The following is a 16,280-nucleotide window of genomic DNA, read 5'->3' on the forward strand; positions in this document are numbered from 1 at the left end:
AGCGAACTTTGGACAGGTTTTTCATGAAACCATCGGCCAAAAAGCAGAAAATGGATGAAGATGTGCAAGATTCGGTAGACTCTACTTAGTCTGTCTTAAAATTAAAAAAATGTGTTTTTTTTTTAAAAAAATTATGTTTTTAGATGTATCTAAATAAAAATATGTCATCTTAGCATATGTTTTTTTATGTCATCTTAGCATATTTTATGCTACAGAACGAATTATTTTTTTTAACATGTATTGTTATGGGAAAACGCGTTTCACATAAAGAACTTTTCGCATAACAAGCTTGCTTCTGGAACGAATTAAGTTCGTTGTGTGAGGCACCACTGTACTTAGTAATTAAATATAAGTGGTATATTAAGATCTTTAGATGAGTTTAGAACCTAGAAGTTCAGGTTGAACATACTGCTTCAAACACATAGCCATAATAGGTATATAAATTATAAAAATAGAAAATTTAAAACAGGCATAGCTGGGTTTAAAAACAACAAAGCTACTGGAACAGAAACAGAAACAGAAAGGTGAGAGTGACTCCAGTCTGCTGACTCCCAGGTCTAGTTGGTTGGGCTGTCATACTTGGGGTAGGGTAAACCAACCAACCAAACCAACCAGCCACCAAAACCCTGTAGATGCAGCTGTTTAGAGCTGCAGATACTACGGACAGTCTTTAGTTGATTGAAGGAGGCAAGAAAGCATTCCAAACAATCATGTTAGGGGTAGCAGCTGTTGTGTGGCCAGCTGCTTCCTAGAACAAGTGGCGGTTGCTGGGGGCTTTCAGAGTGAGTGTCCTCAGGAGACATGACTGCATGGCAAGCAGTGTCTCCAAACAGGCCACACTCCTTTCCAAGTCCCCATGGAACAATAGGAAAATGACCAGCCAGCCACTGGGGGTGCAATGGCAAGAAGACTCATGAACACTATTGGATCTCAGAATATAAAACCTATTATTCTCCGAACTTATAGTTTAGAAATCTGACCACATATCTGGCTAAAAAGAAAACCTCAAATTAATACACACACACACACACACACACACACACACACACACATATTTCAGACCAAATTCCAGAGCTATAAATCAATAACATTTTTCTAAATTAACATCATGATAGCAAAATTCAGAACTCTCTGAAGACTAGCCCCCTCTTTGGAGGCAATTTAGGGGAGAAATGCAATCTTAAATAAAATCTAGATAAATTTTTTAAGTACAGGAGAAACATGAACATATTTACATGTAGAAGCCTGAGGAAGTAGGAATTAAAACTACCAGAAATTGGAAGTATAATGAAGCAAGGGCTACATAGGAATTAGCCTTGGAGATTGCTTCATGGTCTGAGGTGGGGGTTAGGAGGATCCAGGTGCCCAGGAAGGAAGGACTTGGTCCCTTGGAGGAACGTGTGAGCTATCCGACACCACAGTAAAAAATGAAATAAATGCATGTGTGCAGCAGCTTTGCAGGACTACACGGATCACAGCGCACACTCTGGGCGAGGTCAAGACTTTCTTGGGCAGTTGCCGGGGGCCCAGAACAGGTAGGGGCGCAGAAGGGCGGCTGTCTTCGCCCAGCAAGCGGGAGGGGTCAGCATCCTGAAGCTCTGCAGGCTGCTGTCGGCTTCTTCAAACTCTGTTTTTTCACCTACACGAACTCTGGCTGTGGAACCCAGCAAGGATGCCGGTACAAAAGCGCCTGCGGATCGGCCTCTACCTCCAGCAGACGGGTCGCCCAGGTGAGCGGGAGCCCCGCGTGGTGCCTTCCACCGGCTTCCAGGGAGGGTCCTGGGGGCAGGAGCCTGCAGCCCAGTGGCACCAGACGGGACTCCAACACGCGATCCAAGCTTGCCGAACCGGGGTACACGCGGAGGCCCCCTACGCCGCCTCCACTGACACCCTTGCAACGTGGTGACGTAATATGCCTGATAAGCAGGGGGCGGAGCCTCGAATCGCCACCGCCAACCACTAGCGCTCCAGCCGCGTGGTGTCGTCATCAGTGCCCGACCTGCGGTGACGCCATCCGGCCCGGACTTGCCGGCGGCGGGAAGGGCCTGCGGGCCGGCCGCGCCTCAGTCGGATTGGAACTGAAAGCTTAGGCCGGGAAGGGCTGCGAATTGAGGGGGAGCGGGAAGGGGCGGGGAGGTGGTGGCCGGAACATGGCGGACCAGATCCCTCTGTACCCGGTGCGCAGCGCGGCCGCGGCGGCCGTGGCCAACCGCAAACGCGCGGCCTACTACAGCGCCGTGGGGCCCGGGCCGGGGGCCGAGCGGCCCAGCAGGTAACGACGGCCCGTTCCTCTCTCCGCCCCGGAGCCCCTCCCTCCCGCCCGCCCGCCCTGCTGCGGTGGACCTGCCCCCGGGGGCCCGCCGCTGGCCGCGCCGTGTGACTGGGTCACCGGGAGGGCGCCCCCCACTCCGGAAGCGCTCAGGGGCGTCAGGCCCAGGCGGACCCCCAGCTCTGACCCCGGCGATGCCCTGGGCACCGGGTCCAAAGGGAGAGGTGACTGAGTCCGATCCAGGGGAGCTGGTGCTGCTGATCTCTAGGGCGACGCGCACGAGAGGCCCGAGGGCTGGTCACCCAGGCTGTTAGTGTCCGAAATTCACAAATTGTGACGGCGACCGATATCACTTTTACTGAATGGAGAGTCACCTGTTTTCACAAATGTGGAGAGAAAGTGAAAGACATTTCACTCTACGAAGTACACCGCTAAACATGCATTTACAAAGTACTTCCTGTCAGCAAATGTGTTTGTTTTTAGGAATGAGAAACTGACCCAGAAAGGCTAAGCTGTTTCATGGGGCCACAGTTAGTTTAGAATGAAAACGTACAGACCTTTGATTTAAAATGGAAGTCTCATACTCTACTTGGTTTTCACTCATATTTATTCCTCACCCAAAGAGAAGACTACTACATTTAACAGATGATACAGTAATTAGAAACAGAAACTTTTCAAAAGGGAAAATACTGCCTTTTGTAGTTCCTAAAATTGTATTCCCTAGGAATTATAGAAGCAATTGGTCTTGAAAACACAGATGGAAAAACCACAGATTTCAATAACCATTTGCTTTAGGATTCGATTTTAGAATATATTTTTGTTTAGGAGAAGGGTATTACACATGTTATATAGAGCTTCATCAAATCTCTGTTCATGTGCTTACTAACGGATCTCAGACACCTTATTTAAAAATGAGCCCTGATTTCCTCAGAGGTAAATGGGGAATGATATTTTTTTTTCATGGGATTGTAGAGGATTATGGAAGAACCTAGAAAGATGCCCTGTTCAGTGTTGGGCCAAAAGTACCATTTCTCCTTCCTCTGTTATCTGTACAAGTGAGTGCATTAGTGATAATCCAAGAGGTTGGTTTTTGGAGATCATTATCTAGAAATAATGCTACCTGTTTTACTATAAGTTACCATAACAGTTTGGGTCTGTCACGTCTTTGCTTCATATTTTTGAGGCTCCATCATTTGGTGTGTACACATTTAGGACCCTTTTGTCTTCTAGGTGGATTTCTTTTAGTGTGCAAAGTTCCCCTTTGTCTCTGGTAATTTTCTAGATACTAATTTATCCACTCCTGTTTCTTATGGATTGATGTTTTCATGGTGTTAGCTTTCAGCCTGCCTACATTGTTGAATTTGAAGTGAATTTATGGTTGAATTGTGTTTTTCCGTTATTGCATCCATCAGTCTCTGTCTTTAGATTGGTGCATTTGGGTCATTTAAGGTTATTATCTGAATGTTACAGTGTAAATATGCCATTTTATTATGTTTTCTGTTCTGTGCTTTTTTAATTTGTTTTTCTGATTCTCGTTCCTCTGTTTCTCTTCTTGCCTTCCTTTGGGTTACTTGAACTTCTTTTGTTATCTCGACAGTGTTTTTGAGTGTAGGTCTTTGAATAATTTTTGTTTGCTCTGAGCATTGCAATATACATGTTACTTATCACTGTTGTGGGTTAGTATCATTATTTTCCTGATTGGAGTGAAGTGTGGAAACCTGACTTTCGTTCTGGTCCCTTTACCCTCCTTCTTCCCCCTACCCTCCCTCTTCCCCCCAACACCTTAAAATTATGTCATGAATTCTGGGCTGGCCTGCCTCAGTGGTTGATTGTCGACCTATGAACCAGGAGGTCACTTTTCAATTCCCCACTGGGGCACATGCCTAGGTTGTGGGCTCAGTCCCCAGTAAGGGGCGTGCAGGAGACAGCCCATCAATGAATCTTTCTCATTATTGATGTTTCTATCTCTTTTCCTCTCTCTGAAATCAATAAAAATTTATTTTAAAATTGTGTCCTGATTATCAGATGGTGTAACCCTTTATGTTTAAATCACCAAATGTGACTTATACGTCCATTGTATGTACCCATACTTTTGCTCTTTCTGATATCCTTTCTTCCTGATGTTCGAGGATTCTCTTTTTATTTCCTTTCCATTGGGAGAACTTCCTATAGCCAATCTTGAAATTTCTTTTATTTCATTCCAGAAGGATAGTTTTATTGGATATAGAATTCCTGGTGGACAATTCTTAGCTCTTGAAAAACTTGTTTCACTTTCTCCCATTCTCCATGGTTCTAATTAGAAGTCTGCTGTCATTCGAATTGGTGTTCTCCTGTAGGTAATGTGTCCTCTCGCTCTTTGGCTGCTTTCAAGTTTTTTCTTTGTCTTTAGTTTCCAGAAATTTAATTATGATGTATCTCAGTGTAGATTTCTTTAGATTGATGTTGTTTGGCATTCCTTAAGCTTCTTGAACCTGTTGGCTTTTTGTGTCACCAAATTTAGGGAGTTTTCAGCCATTATTCCTTCATTTCCACTATTAATCCTCTCCTTTCAGAATTCCAGTGCTATAAAAGTTGGATCTTTTGTTAGTGTTACATAATTCCCTTAGGCTTTCCCCCCAGTCTCTTTTCTCTGTATTGTTCAGATTGTGTAAATTCTGTTTATTTGTTCTCAAGTTCCTTAATTCATTCCCTGTCATCTTCACTCTACTGTTGATTCCACCCAGTAATATTTACTTTTTAGTATTGTATTTTTCAGTTTTATAATTTCTGTTTGTTTCAAAAGAATCTGTAATTGATTGTTAAAGCACTTTTATGTTTTCAGCTTAAAATGCTGTAACCGAATTTCAGTGTCTAAGTTAATCTTATTTTTTTGGCATCAGTTGATTGTCTTTTCTGATTCACATGGTGAGTGTTTTGGTTCTTAGTGTGACTGATGGTTTTCAATTGTATCCTGGATATTTTATCAATAATGTTAGGAGAATGTGAGTCTTATTAATATCTTTTCTAATAGGGTTCCTTTGTAGTCAAAGAACATATTTCATGTGATTTCACTTATAAATATGGTGCAGTTTGTTTTGTGACCCAGGATATGGTCTAAATTGATAAGAATTCAAAAGTCCTTGGAAATAAAGTGTATTATGTTGTTGTTTGGTGAAATATTCTGAAATATTGATTAGGTCCTGTTAGTTAATGGCGTTGAGTTCTTCTGTCTTACTGGTTTACTGCCTGGTTGCTTTATCAGTTGTTTAGAGTGGGATGCTGAGGTCTCTAATTGTAATTGTGAATTTGTCTGTTTCTCCTTTTAGTTTATCAGTTTTTGCTCACTTGTTTTGCAGGTCTGTCATTTGGTACATACATATTTGGGATTGCTTTTTGTTCTTGAAGGACTGACAAGGACACCACAATTTCCCTGTCTGCCTCTTGTAATAATTTTGCTCTGAAGTTTATATTTTCTGACATTGTTATAACCATTCCTGCTTTATTTTGATTAATGTTGGCATATAATTTTCTACCTTTTTACTCATAATCTACTTACCTTAAAAGTGTGGTTTTTGTAGTTGTGATATGCTTAGTTTATATTTTTTTATCCCTCTCTCTTCCTTTCTCTAAAAATCAATAAAAAAAAAAACATATTAAAAAGGAGATCATTTTCTGTTAGGTATGTGAGGCATTAGTTTCTCTTTTGCATTGTGATGGCATGAGTTAAATGTAAGATATTTATTAATTTGATTTTTTTTATTCCTTTTTTATGGTACCTGAGTCATTCAAATTATCTTGCATGTGTGACTGAAGAAAGAGTGACACTGGACATGATTTTGTTTGCCGGTGTCTGTTGCACCTTTCCTTGCTTCTTTTGTAGTGTGGCTCTTGGCCCTGCTTAGAGGTATTTGCAGTGTTATAATAGTTAAACTTTAGTATTTAAAAGAGATTCATGCTGAGAACAGATGTCTGTTGTCTGGTTATCTCTAAAATATTTATTGGTAGAGGAAAACACATTTTTAAGTGCTTGTTTTCTCATTCTGAGGGTCTACACAATTTTCTTGATAATTTTTATAACTATGATGAGGATCTAAAAATATCTTACTCGTTGTAAAGGTGAAACGTTTCTTCTGCTCTGATGGTTTACCATTGAAAAGCTTTTTTAAAGTACTGAATGATTTTTTAAGACAGGGTTCATCAAAGTGCTCAGGCCCAGGATACCTCAAAATCAGAGACATATCCTAAGATTTATAAAATTTTCTTTAAGGTGTGTCTTTAGTTCACTCAAGTTATGGCATTCTTTAGGCCTGCCAGAATAGAAATGTTTCCCTTTTTTTCTATTACTGACAGTGTGCTCATGTGGATAGAGTTGGTAATTGGAAACATCAGAGTTTTAGGCAACTGTCTTGTGCTAACTGGCCCAAGTGTCTTAAAATTTCTGTTTGGTATAATATTAGATATTGCTCCATTAACTCTAGTTTAGAGGTTTGCCTCAATGAAATTAGTATTTAAGTTTCTTACAAAATATTTTTGAAGAGGAGGCAATAGCTCCAAGGTTACTGTGTGCACAATTCACATGGCAACCCCTCTCAGTTTGAGGGGCTGACTGACTCTTGTTCTTGTTGTTGATTTCTCTACTAAGGTCAAACCCTGTTTTTCAGGCAGTTTCTTTCTTTCTTTACCTACTCTTCAACTGGTTAGCTCCTCTGCTGCTATGGGAGGGAGAGTTCTGGTAGTTCATATGGTTTTGCTACTTATTCATGACTCATTAGTGACATAATTGAACTTTGAAGCCATATTTGATAAAGAAAACAAACATTTCCTTTTAGCACTTTTGTTTTTTGCTTTACTAACATGCAGGCAAATGGGGAATTGTTTATTTTTCTTAAAGAAAACTTAAGCATTAGATATATATTAAATGTATCCTCCCTTATATATTAGTTTACTTTTCAGAAATGTTTCTCATCACAATGGAAACAAAGTTGTTAGATATTTAAGATAAAAATGTGACTATAAGCTAGTTATTATATTGACCTACTTACACTTAGATACACATAAATTATGCGCCTCCCAGTACTTCAGTATTTTGTTAACAATTCCTTAATTTTTTAAAACCTTTGCCAGCAGTTTGGGTAGCTGTCTTCATTTCTTATATGGCAGTACTCTTGGGTTTGGTATCATTCATTCTGTCGTCTTTGTTCACATTGTTTTTGTCTTAAAATGTTTTCAGAATTATACTTAATTGCTGGAAAGGTTGATTTTTCTTGAGTGACAAACCAATTAAGTGTGTATGACACCAGGCAACAGAGACACTTAAGATTCTCTGCTTAGCCCATCTATGAAAAAATACATTATTCATCATCTTATTGTTTTTAAATACTGAAGTAAAATCTTCGATACAATAGGAAAATTGCTTTGGAAATGGGATAAAGTGCTGGTCAGTGGAAAGGCTCTGTTTCTGAAGGCCAGGTTACTAACCGTGATGTTGCTCATACTCAGCATCTTTTAGACACACTGGGCTGCTTTTCAGCATTGAGATGAATAAGATTGTGACTTTCCCTAATGCATCACAGTAATTGGAAGAACTTAATGAAAAAGACTGAAAGTCTCAGAAGAACCTAATGAAAAAGACTGAAAGTCTCATATATATATATATATATATATATATATATATATATATGTATGTATGTATGTATGTATTACATTACTAGAGGCCTGGTGCACGAATTCGTACACAGGTGGGGGGTCCCTCTGGGTGGCCTGCAGGGATTGGGCCAAAACCCTCAGTCCAGTACCGCCTGCCGCTTCCACTCATCCCAGCCCCACTATGCCTGTTGTGGGCTTATGCCCAATCAATCCCGATCAGGAGAGGCTTGAGCTGCCACAGCAGTGCTTGCCAGCCATGAGCCCTGCGTCTGGCACCCTCCCAAGAGGAGTGACCTGTGGGATCGGCCTGAAACCTACTCTGACATCCTTCAGGGGTCCCAGATTGCAAGAGGGTGCAGGCCAAGCTGAGGGACCCCATTGGTTCACGATTGGGCCAAGGAGGGCTCCAGGGCATGTTCGGCCCCTCTTGCTCAGTCCCAATTGGCCAGACCCCAGCAGTAAGCTAATCTACTAGTCGGAGCATCTGCCCCCTGCTTTTCAGTGCACATCATAGTGACTTGTGGACCAGTTTACTGTCTTCCCTCTGGTGGTCAGTGCACATTATAGCAAGCAGTTGAGCAACCTTAGCATATTATTAGCATATTGCATTTTGATTGGTCAGTTCTGCCGTTTGGTCTATTTGCATATTACCCTTTTTTTTATAGAGGGTAATATATTTAAATGATGTTTTGAACTTTATATTTTGTACAAATATTCATTTCCTCAATGAGTGTTTTTAAAGAAGTCATGTTATACAGAGAATAAGAAAAAAGGGATTTTTTAAAAGGAAACATTCTGTTTTAGGCCTGTACACAGATCATATAATTTTTTGCCTAAATTATCTAAAATGATTACTACTGTGATCAAGCCATTCTGTAATCAATTGGTAGTAACTGGAGTTGTTCGTGGAGAATTGTGTGAAGAGACCAGAATGGGGCTCATTTTGATTGGTGCATTGATGTGTTCAAAGGAGGAGTGCAAATAAATGACTGCATTGTTTTCTAACAAACTTTTTTTCAGCAAAAGGTCTTCTACTTTATTGTTTTTAGTGATAATATGATATCAAGTCTAATCATCAATATTAAAGTTTTCACACACTTTTTTGGGTATACTTTTAAACAGCACAGCTTGGTGATCATCTTTGTAGATGAATCTTATATACATTTAAAGTTTTTATGGGATAGTCAGAATTGATGGTTAAAGTTTATTTACATTACTAAAAAAAAGGTTTTTTTAATGCATCTTCACAAATTCTTCTCTGATCTGTTCTTATCTTTAACCAGGTACCAGCTGGAAGATGAGTCTGCCCATTTGGATGAAATGCCACTAATGATGTCTGAAGAAGGCTTTGAGAATGATGAGAGTGATTACCACACTTTGCCACGCGCCAGGGTCATGCGGAGAAGACGAGGTCTGGGATGGTTCATCTGTGGAGGGTGGAAGTTCCTCTGCACCAGGTGTGTGGCCCCTGGCACCTAATTTTCTGTGCATCAAGCTGCATTGTTACATTACACATAAGATTAGTTTTTACCATATTTATTTTTAAGCTAGAGGCCTGGTGCATGGATTCGTGCACTGGTGGGGGGCATGGCGTGCAGGGATCAGCCCGCTGTAGGAGCACCTCTCATCCTGGTCAGCTGAGCAGCACTTTCCATTGTGGGAGTGCACTGACCACCAGGAGGCAGCTCCTGCATTGAGTGCCCTCTGGTGGTCAGTGAGCATCATAGTGACTGGTCGACCAGTCATTCTGGTTGTTCTGCTGTTCAGTCACTGGGCTCTTATGTATATAGATATGTTTTTATTGATTTCAGAGAGAGAAAGGGAAATAGAGAATGGGATAGGAATATCAATGATGAGAAAGAATCATTGATCAGCTGCCTACTGCATGCTCCACACTGGGTATTGAGCCCACTTCCAGGGCATGTGGAAATTGAACCAAAGTCTCCTGGTTCATGCGTCAACACTCAACCACTGAGCCATACTGGCCATACTTATCTTTTTAATCAAACTAAGGAAGTTGCTCTCTAAATGATGTCATGGAGAGTATTAGTACATTAGTCAGAACCAAGCAGCACTGATCTGAAAGACATGAAAAACCAAGTTCACTTTTTTTGTGAGATTATTTTTTTTTTTTTAGCAATTAAAAAATTGTTTTCAATTACAGTTTACATTCAATATTATTATGTATTAGTTTCAAGTGTACAGCATAGTGGTTAGAAAATGATGTACTTTACAGATGTTTTAATGTTTAAAAGAGAAGAAAATTTGTGATTTTGTAATTAATATGTGGTACAATTAGTTCTATTACTATATTGATATTTATAAACTGTGTCCTTTCTCTTCCAGCTGTAATTGTACTCCCATTTCAAAAGATAGACATGGAATTTAATTGCATGGTAGCTATGCATATTTCTTGACTTAAATGTTTTGGCTTGAAATAAGAGTTTTCTGTTCATTTAAACCAGAAAGAAATTAAGATAAGAACTTCTATATTTTAAACTAGTCCACTGGTGGTTGAGAGAAACCGATGTTGTGTGTGACATGTATGAAATCTGTGTAGAATTGGTATGTGAAAATACCTTGTATGCCTTTGCCACTGACTGTACTGCACACCCCTGGGACAGGCAGGGCAGGATCTCAGAGACCATGCTGTCATAACTTGGGTTGAGTGTTTCAGATAAGTTACAGCTTTTACTCTTTTTGCTGTTCAAGGTTTGCAGTCAGTGCCTTCATTATGATCATTAACTTGCATCTCTTTGCCCATAAAAGGGATATAAATAATTGTAGAAACATCTTGTTCATCCTCCTCCTCTTCATTATCCTGTTAGATGTGTTCAAACAAATGTTTTTAAAGCTTATTTGATTTCTGGGTCACTCATGAAGTGGTATTCAAGCTGTATTCTGTGGAATCCTAGGGACTGAGGAATCCCTCAGGGATTGGAACCAGGAGGGGTGTCTGAGTAGGGTTTAGTCTCCTCACCAGCTTCTAGTTAAAATAGGCCTTATCTTCATCTTTTCTGTATGTTATATGCTTTTCAGATGAAGAAGGAAATTTCATGGCTAAACAGTGTTTTAGAAATTGCTGACTTGTGATACTAATATATATATAAAAGAAGTAATGTGCAAATTTGTCCAGGATGCCTTTACAATCATGACTGGCTCCAAGCCTTAACAGTCACAACCAGCGCAGCTCAGAGCACGCCCCCAGCCCAGCAGACACACACAGGGAGGCCTCTGCGTCTGAGCTGCAGAGGAAATACCTTTTCTGATTGCTCATTGGCTAAGCTCCCTGTACACCGCCACTCACAGTGTTCTTGGTAACTTGGGTAATAAGAATCCACGAAGGTGATCTAGGGTTTTTCCACCTCACTCCTGGAAGCAAAAACAAAGGTCCTGTGCTGGAGGGGTTAAGAAATGTCAGATCCTGCCCGAACCAGTTTGGCTCAGTGAATAGAGTCTCGGCTTGCTGACTGCAAGATCCGGGTTCAATTCTGATGAAGGGCATGTACCTAGATTACAGGCTCCTCCCTGGCCGGGGCCAGGTCAGGGCTCATGCAGGAGGCAGCCAATCAAAGTATCCCTCTCACATTGATGTTTCTCTCTGTCTTTTCCTCTCTCTTCCACACTCTCTAAAAAATCTATGGAAACATATCCTCAAGTAAGGATTAAAAAGAAGAAAGAAAGAAATGTCACATCCTATGAAAGACACATCTTGAAAATACCTAAAGAAAGTTGACATTTTTTTTGTTGTGAAGGGACTGGAGTCCATGTTGATGTAAACACCTTGGTGGCTATGGCTGCTGGCAGTGGAAGCAGTAGCAGGGTCATGGGGGTGGCGCCTTTCCCTGATCAGCATGGTCACCTCCCACAGAGGGAGGCCTAAGCCGTCAGTAGGACATCCCCTGAGGTCTCCCAGACTGTGAGAGGGGGCAGGCTGGGCTGAGGGACACCCCCACCCCAGTCCACGAATTTTGTGCAGTAGGCCTCTAGTTTAATAAGTTTATGGCTTAAAAGCCCAAAACATTTTCTGAGTTAAATCGCCAGTATTCCAGGAATGTTCTTTGTGGGTACATACTCATTTCTAGGGTTAATCTCTCTAACAGATGTAGAACTGTACAGATTTTTTTGTTTAATTGTTCTGTGTCAGTTGTGATGTTTGGTGCTTTTCAAGTGATTTATCTATTTTCAAATTTATATTTAAATTTCTCTGATCTAGTTAATTCATGAGGCTCTGCAGGGATGTCACCTTTTTTATTCCTAATATTAGTAATTTGTCTTTCTCCTTTTTTTCCATTAATCTTGATAAGAGATTGTCAGTTTTATTCTTTTCAGAAAACCAAATTTTTAGTGTTATCTTTGCTTTTGAAATTTTATCTTGAAATAAATTCAAACTAAAATCAATGCTGCTTTTTGTATTCACATACTCCCCACACACAATTCCCAGCCCTTACCCTTAATTGGAACATAGGCTCATTTGAGTGAGGAAGTGATGGGCCCAGATGAGGACTAACAAAATGGGGAAATTGGTCATGCTTTGGTAGAGATCATCAATAATTAACAAAAGGAAATCACTAACCATGCATTTATATTGAACCCAGCATAATTTTATTACTGTTTGTCCATCAGCAGAGACCCTGAGCACTCACAGAGCTGGCTGTCAAGAGGTGGGGGTCAGTGGAGCAGTGTTGGGCAGGGTGCATGGTACTTCCCATACTGCCCAATAGTTGCCAAGAATTACAGACTTTTAATGTTTTCAGTCTTCACAGTGCTGAATACACTTAAAATTATTTTTGTTTTTTTATAGTCTTTATTTTTACCAAATGGAACATATCTAAATTTTGGGTTTTATTTGTGCCACATTTCTTTTTTTAAGGCAAATATTAAGAGCATATTTGAAAATGTAAATTTTAGCAGCAGAAAAACTCTTAATCTTAATAGATTCGATCATGCGGAAGAGCTATCTTAGCAGGTGTCTAAATCAGCGATTGCCAACCGGTGGTCTGAGGACCACTGATGGTCCATGAGGTCTAAAAGGTTGGTGACTGCTGATCGAAGTGGCACGATGACCAGAGATGTTGTCACACTCTTCATGTTCAGTAGGCATCTGCTGTACTGAAAAACTGTTAAATTAAAAACTGCATCTTACAGAACAAATTGTATATTTAGCAACTTAGATCTTATTTTCTTTATTATAAATTTTTAGTTTTCAATATTTTCTGCTTTTTAATATCCTAAATACCAGGCATGATGAAATTTGATGTTACTAATATTATTAGGTGATGGATCAAAGAGTAGAAGATACATGAAATTATTTAGTTTAATTGTAGGAGGGAATGTGGGTGAACATTGCAATAAGGTAGATAGCAAATAATTAATGAGTTGTAAATATTTCAGGTAGATTGCAACTAATATTAATGAGTTGTAAATATTTCATTGTATCTCTGTAGACTCTGCAGGTAGTAAAATTTATTTTAGAATTCTTCTTCCAGGAACGAGTAGGCTTATTATTTGGCAAAAATTCCAACTCTGCCACATTGAAATACTTTTTATGTTGTCTGTCTTCAGAAACTCTGACTGTCCTTCCTGTGCAAAATTGTGAAGCACACACAGACGTGTGTGGTTCAAGAGGATATAAGAGTTTTCTCACGAGATTTCCATTCCACTATTATCAAAAATCACTTCATCCCTAAAAAAGTGTTTTCATGTGAAGGGAGGGGATATCAAGTGCTGGGATTATTCCTAGTTCTAAATGGCCTCTACATGCTCTGTTAATCTGCCACACATTTGGGGTGCAGGAAAGTATGCAACTATTTAGCAGCATAAAAACATTATTACGTAAAGTTCCTGGTTATTTTCTTTCAAAAACTTCTCTTTTTTCTCCCTCTCATTTATCAGTATTTGGCAACGTATTTTACTCACATTACTTTGCCCCTATTACCCTGTTTTAAAACCTTAAGCCTGTGTATTCATTTAATTTTTTGAAGTAGTGTAGGATTTGATCATGGCTCCTTGACCATCATTGATTCTGTCTCTTTAAAGGTAATAATTAGAAATAACATTTTTACTTGTTTATAGTTATTAGTCGCAAAGTGTTATGAATAATTGAGTTATATTTTAGAAGTATAGGAATCTTAGTTTATTCCATATAGGGTTTTAGAGGAAAAAATTAATGAACTGTTGAATGTATGTGTTTCTAGCCCTTGGTATTTAATTTAAAATTTGAGACGTAAGGAATTAGCAGGGGAGGAGCGTGGGGGATGGACAGGTAGTGGGGGGTGGATCAGTTTCTTTTGCTAGTGAAGATGGTTTTACAGAGCTTTCTACCTATAGAAGAATATGTTAATAACAGCACAAACTATAAAATCTGCATTTCCTAACTTTTATATTTTTTCAAACATGTATTTTGCTTGTCCTCTATATCATCTTATGTTTGTCTGATTTTTGTTCATTAAACAATTAAATTAGGTAATTATGTGTTTCAGAACAAACATATCTGAACACATTCCTAGACGAGTTTTGCTGTTTTGAAGTGCTTAGGGAAGCGTGTATCTCATGTTGTACCTATCTGCTCAGTAGCTCTCCCTGTGACGATGGGAATAATCTAGACCTGAGATGTCCAGTATGATGGTCACTACCCCAGGTGGCTATTGAGCACTTGAAATATGGCTCAGGTGACTGAGGAACTGGACTTTTTATTTTACTTAATTTTACTTCCCATTAAAATGCCACATGTGTTAATGGCTGCTTTCTGGGAAGAGTAGGAATGTAGGCTTTTGTTGCAGAACTGGTGTTGTAAGGTTGGAGACCTTTGATTGTGACACTGGAGGCAGGACAGTGGCAGTAGAGCTGCTGAGTGCTGAGGGTGGCAGCTGTGCAAGGGTTTCCCAATGTGCGGCTCTCCCCTCGCCAGTGCCTCTGAGACGAGGAAGCAAACAGACCAGGATCTCCGTAGTTAAATGTCCAGTGAGACTTGTTCTCGCTTATAAATTGTTCATTTATTATTATCATCTGTTGACTGTCTGCTGTTCTGTCTGATGCTGAGGACAGCAGCCTATGAATGAGCAGAAGCCACCCAACTGTTGTTAGAGAGCAGGGAGGACACAGCTAGGGGGTCAGCTCTGCCACCCCTCGGTGCTTGTCTTTGATGAATCATATCCCTTTGGCCTCTGGTTTTTTTTTATGTAAGATGTGGCATCTATGCAGTTAATGGGCAGCTATCTGAGACTCTGATTCAGTCCACAGTTTAAGAAAAAGTTCCGCCGAAACCAGTTTGGCTCAGTGGATAGAGCGTCAGCCTGCAGACTGAAAGGTCCTGGTTCAATTTATATATATATTTTATTGATTTTTCTTACAGAGAGGAAGAGAGAGGGATAGAGAGCTAGAAACATTGATGAGAGAGAATCATCGATCAGCTGCCTCTTGCACACCCCCTACTGGGGATGTGACCGCAACCAAGGTACATGCCCTTGACTGGAATCGAACCCAGGACCTTTCAGTTCACAGGCCGAAGCTCTATCCACTGAGTCAAACCGGTTTTGGCAATAAAATATATTTTAAAAAAAGGGGGAAAAAAAAGAAAGAAAAAGTCCCGTCATAACCGGGGTAACTTGGATGTGCCACGTGTGTAATGTAACTGTGGGGTTTTGTGCACAGGAACATGCATATAACAGGGTCTGAGATTGCACTGTGGAGTTGCTGCTGCAGAGCTGGGAAGGAGCCCTCCTGAGCACTTAGCTGTGGGGTCAAAACTCAGGAGAGACCTCTAGTGAGCAGCAGGGTGCATGGTGTCAGGAGGTGGTGGAGTTAGAGAGAAAGGTGAGAAATAGTAGTTGGAAGCTTATTTCATTTTATTTGAAGTCTTTTTAAATTTTTGTTTAATTCAAGCATGAATAAGATCAATATTACCAGCATTTTACCACAATGTACTTGACTAGCACCCTCCAACCCCAAACCAGTAAAGTGGAATACTGTTTTGACAACCTTCAATCACTTTACTCATATCCTAATGTATACTGTTGGTGATTTGAACTTACATTGTATGTGTGGAGATGCCATTTGTTGTGACTTATTATTTATTTATTGTCTGATGGCAGACAATGGTAAGAAATTTGTCCTTGCAGAGTTGGGTTTTTCCTTACCTGCTCAAGTTGAAGCAGGAGGTGGGTGAGAAGGAGGGGTGTTTCCGAGCAAATTCCTTGGCTGGGCCACGAGATACCGAGATAGCCATGCTCCAATCCCTCTTCAGACTGAAGATTTTCTGAGCACAGTCAAGAACTGGGCAGATAGAAGAGTAGGGAGGTACTGATTTCAGTTTAAACACATTGATGTTCCCTGCTATAGGATGCCACCATTGATGATTATATACACATCTGTTCTCAGATCCTAA

The 16,280-nt window shown here is 40.2% G+C and overlaps 1 protein-coding gene across 2 annotated transcripts in view; it reads left to right on the forward strand.

The window, feature by feature from the left end:
* Positions 1-2,006: 2,006 nt before the first annotated feature.
* Positions 2,007-16,280, forward strand: part of ATP9B (ATPase phospholipid transporting 9B (putative)) — a 133,506-nt gene continuing 119,232 nt past the window's right edge. For both annotated transcript variants that reach the window (XR_014795342.1, XM_084887978.1), the window contains exons 1-2: positions 2,007-2,272; positions 9,178-9,351. Coding sequence is in view for 1 of the 2 variants with exons in the window: in XM_084887978.1 (XP_084744104.1) it covers positions 2,151-2,272; positions 9,178-9,351 (296 nt within the window). In the remaining variant the exon portion in view is untranslated. The remainder of the gene's footprint in view (positions 2,273-9,177; positions 9,352-16,280) is intronic.

This window comes from Pipistrellus hanaki (assembly GCF_964339955.1).
Source record: "Pipistrellus hanaki genome assembly, chromosome: 6".
In the NCBI taxonomy this organism is placed as follows: domain Eukaryota; kingdom Metazoa; phylum Chordata; class Mammalia; order Chiroptera; family Vespertilionidae; genus Pipistrellus; species Pipistrellus hanaki.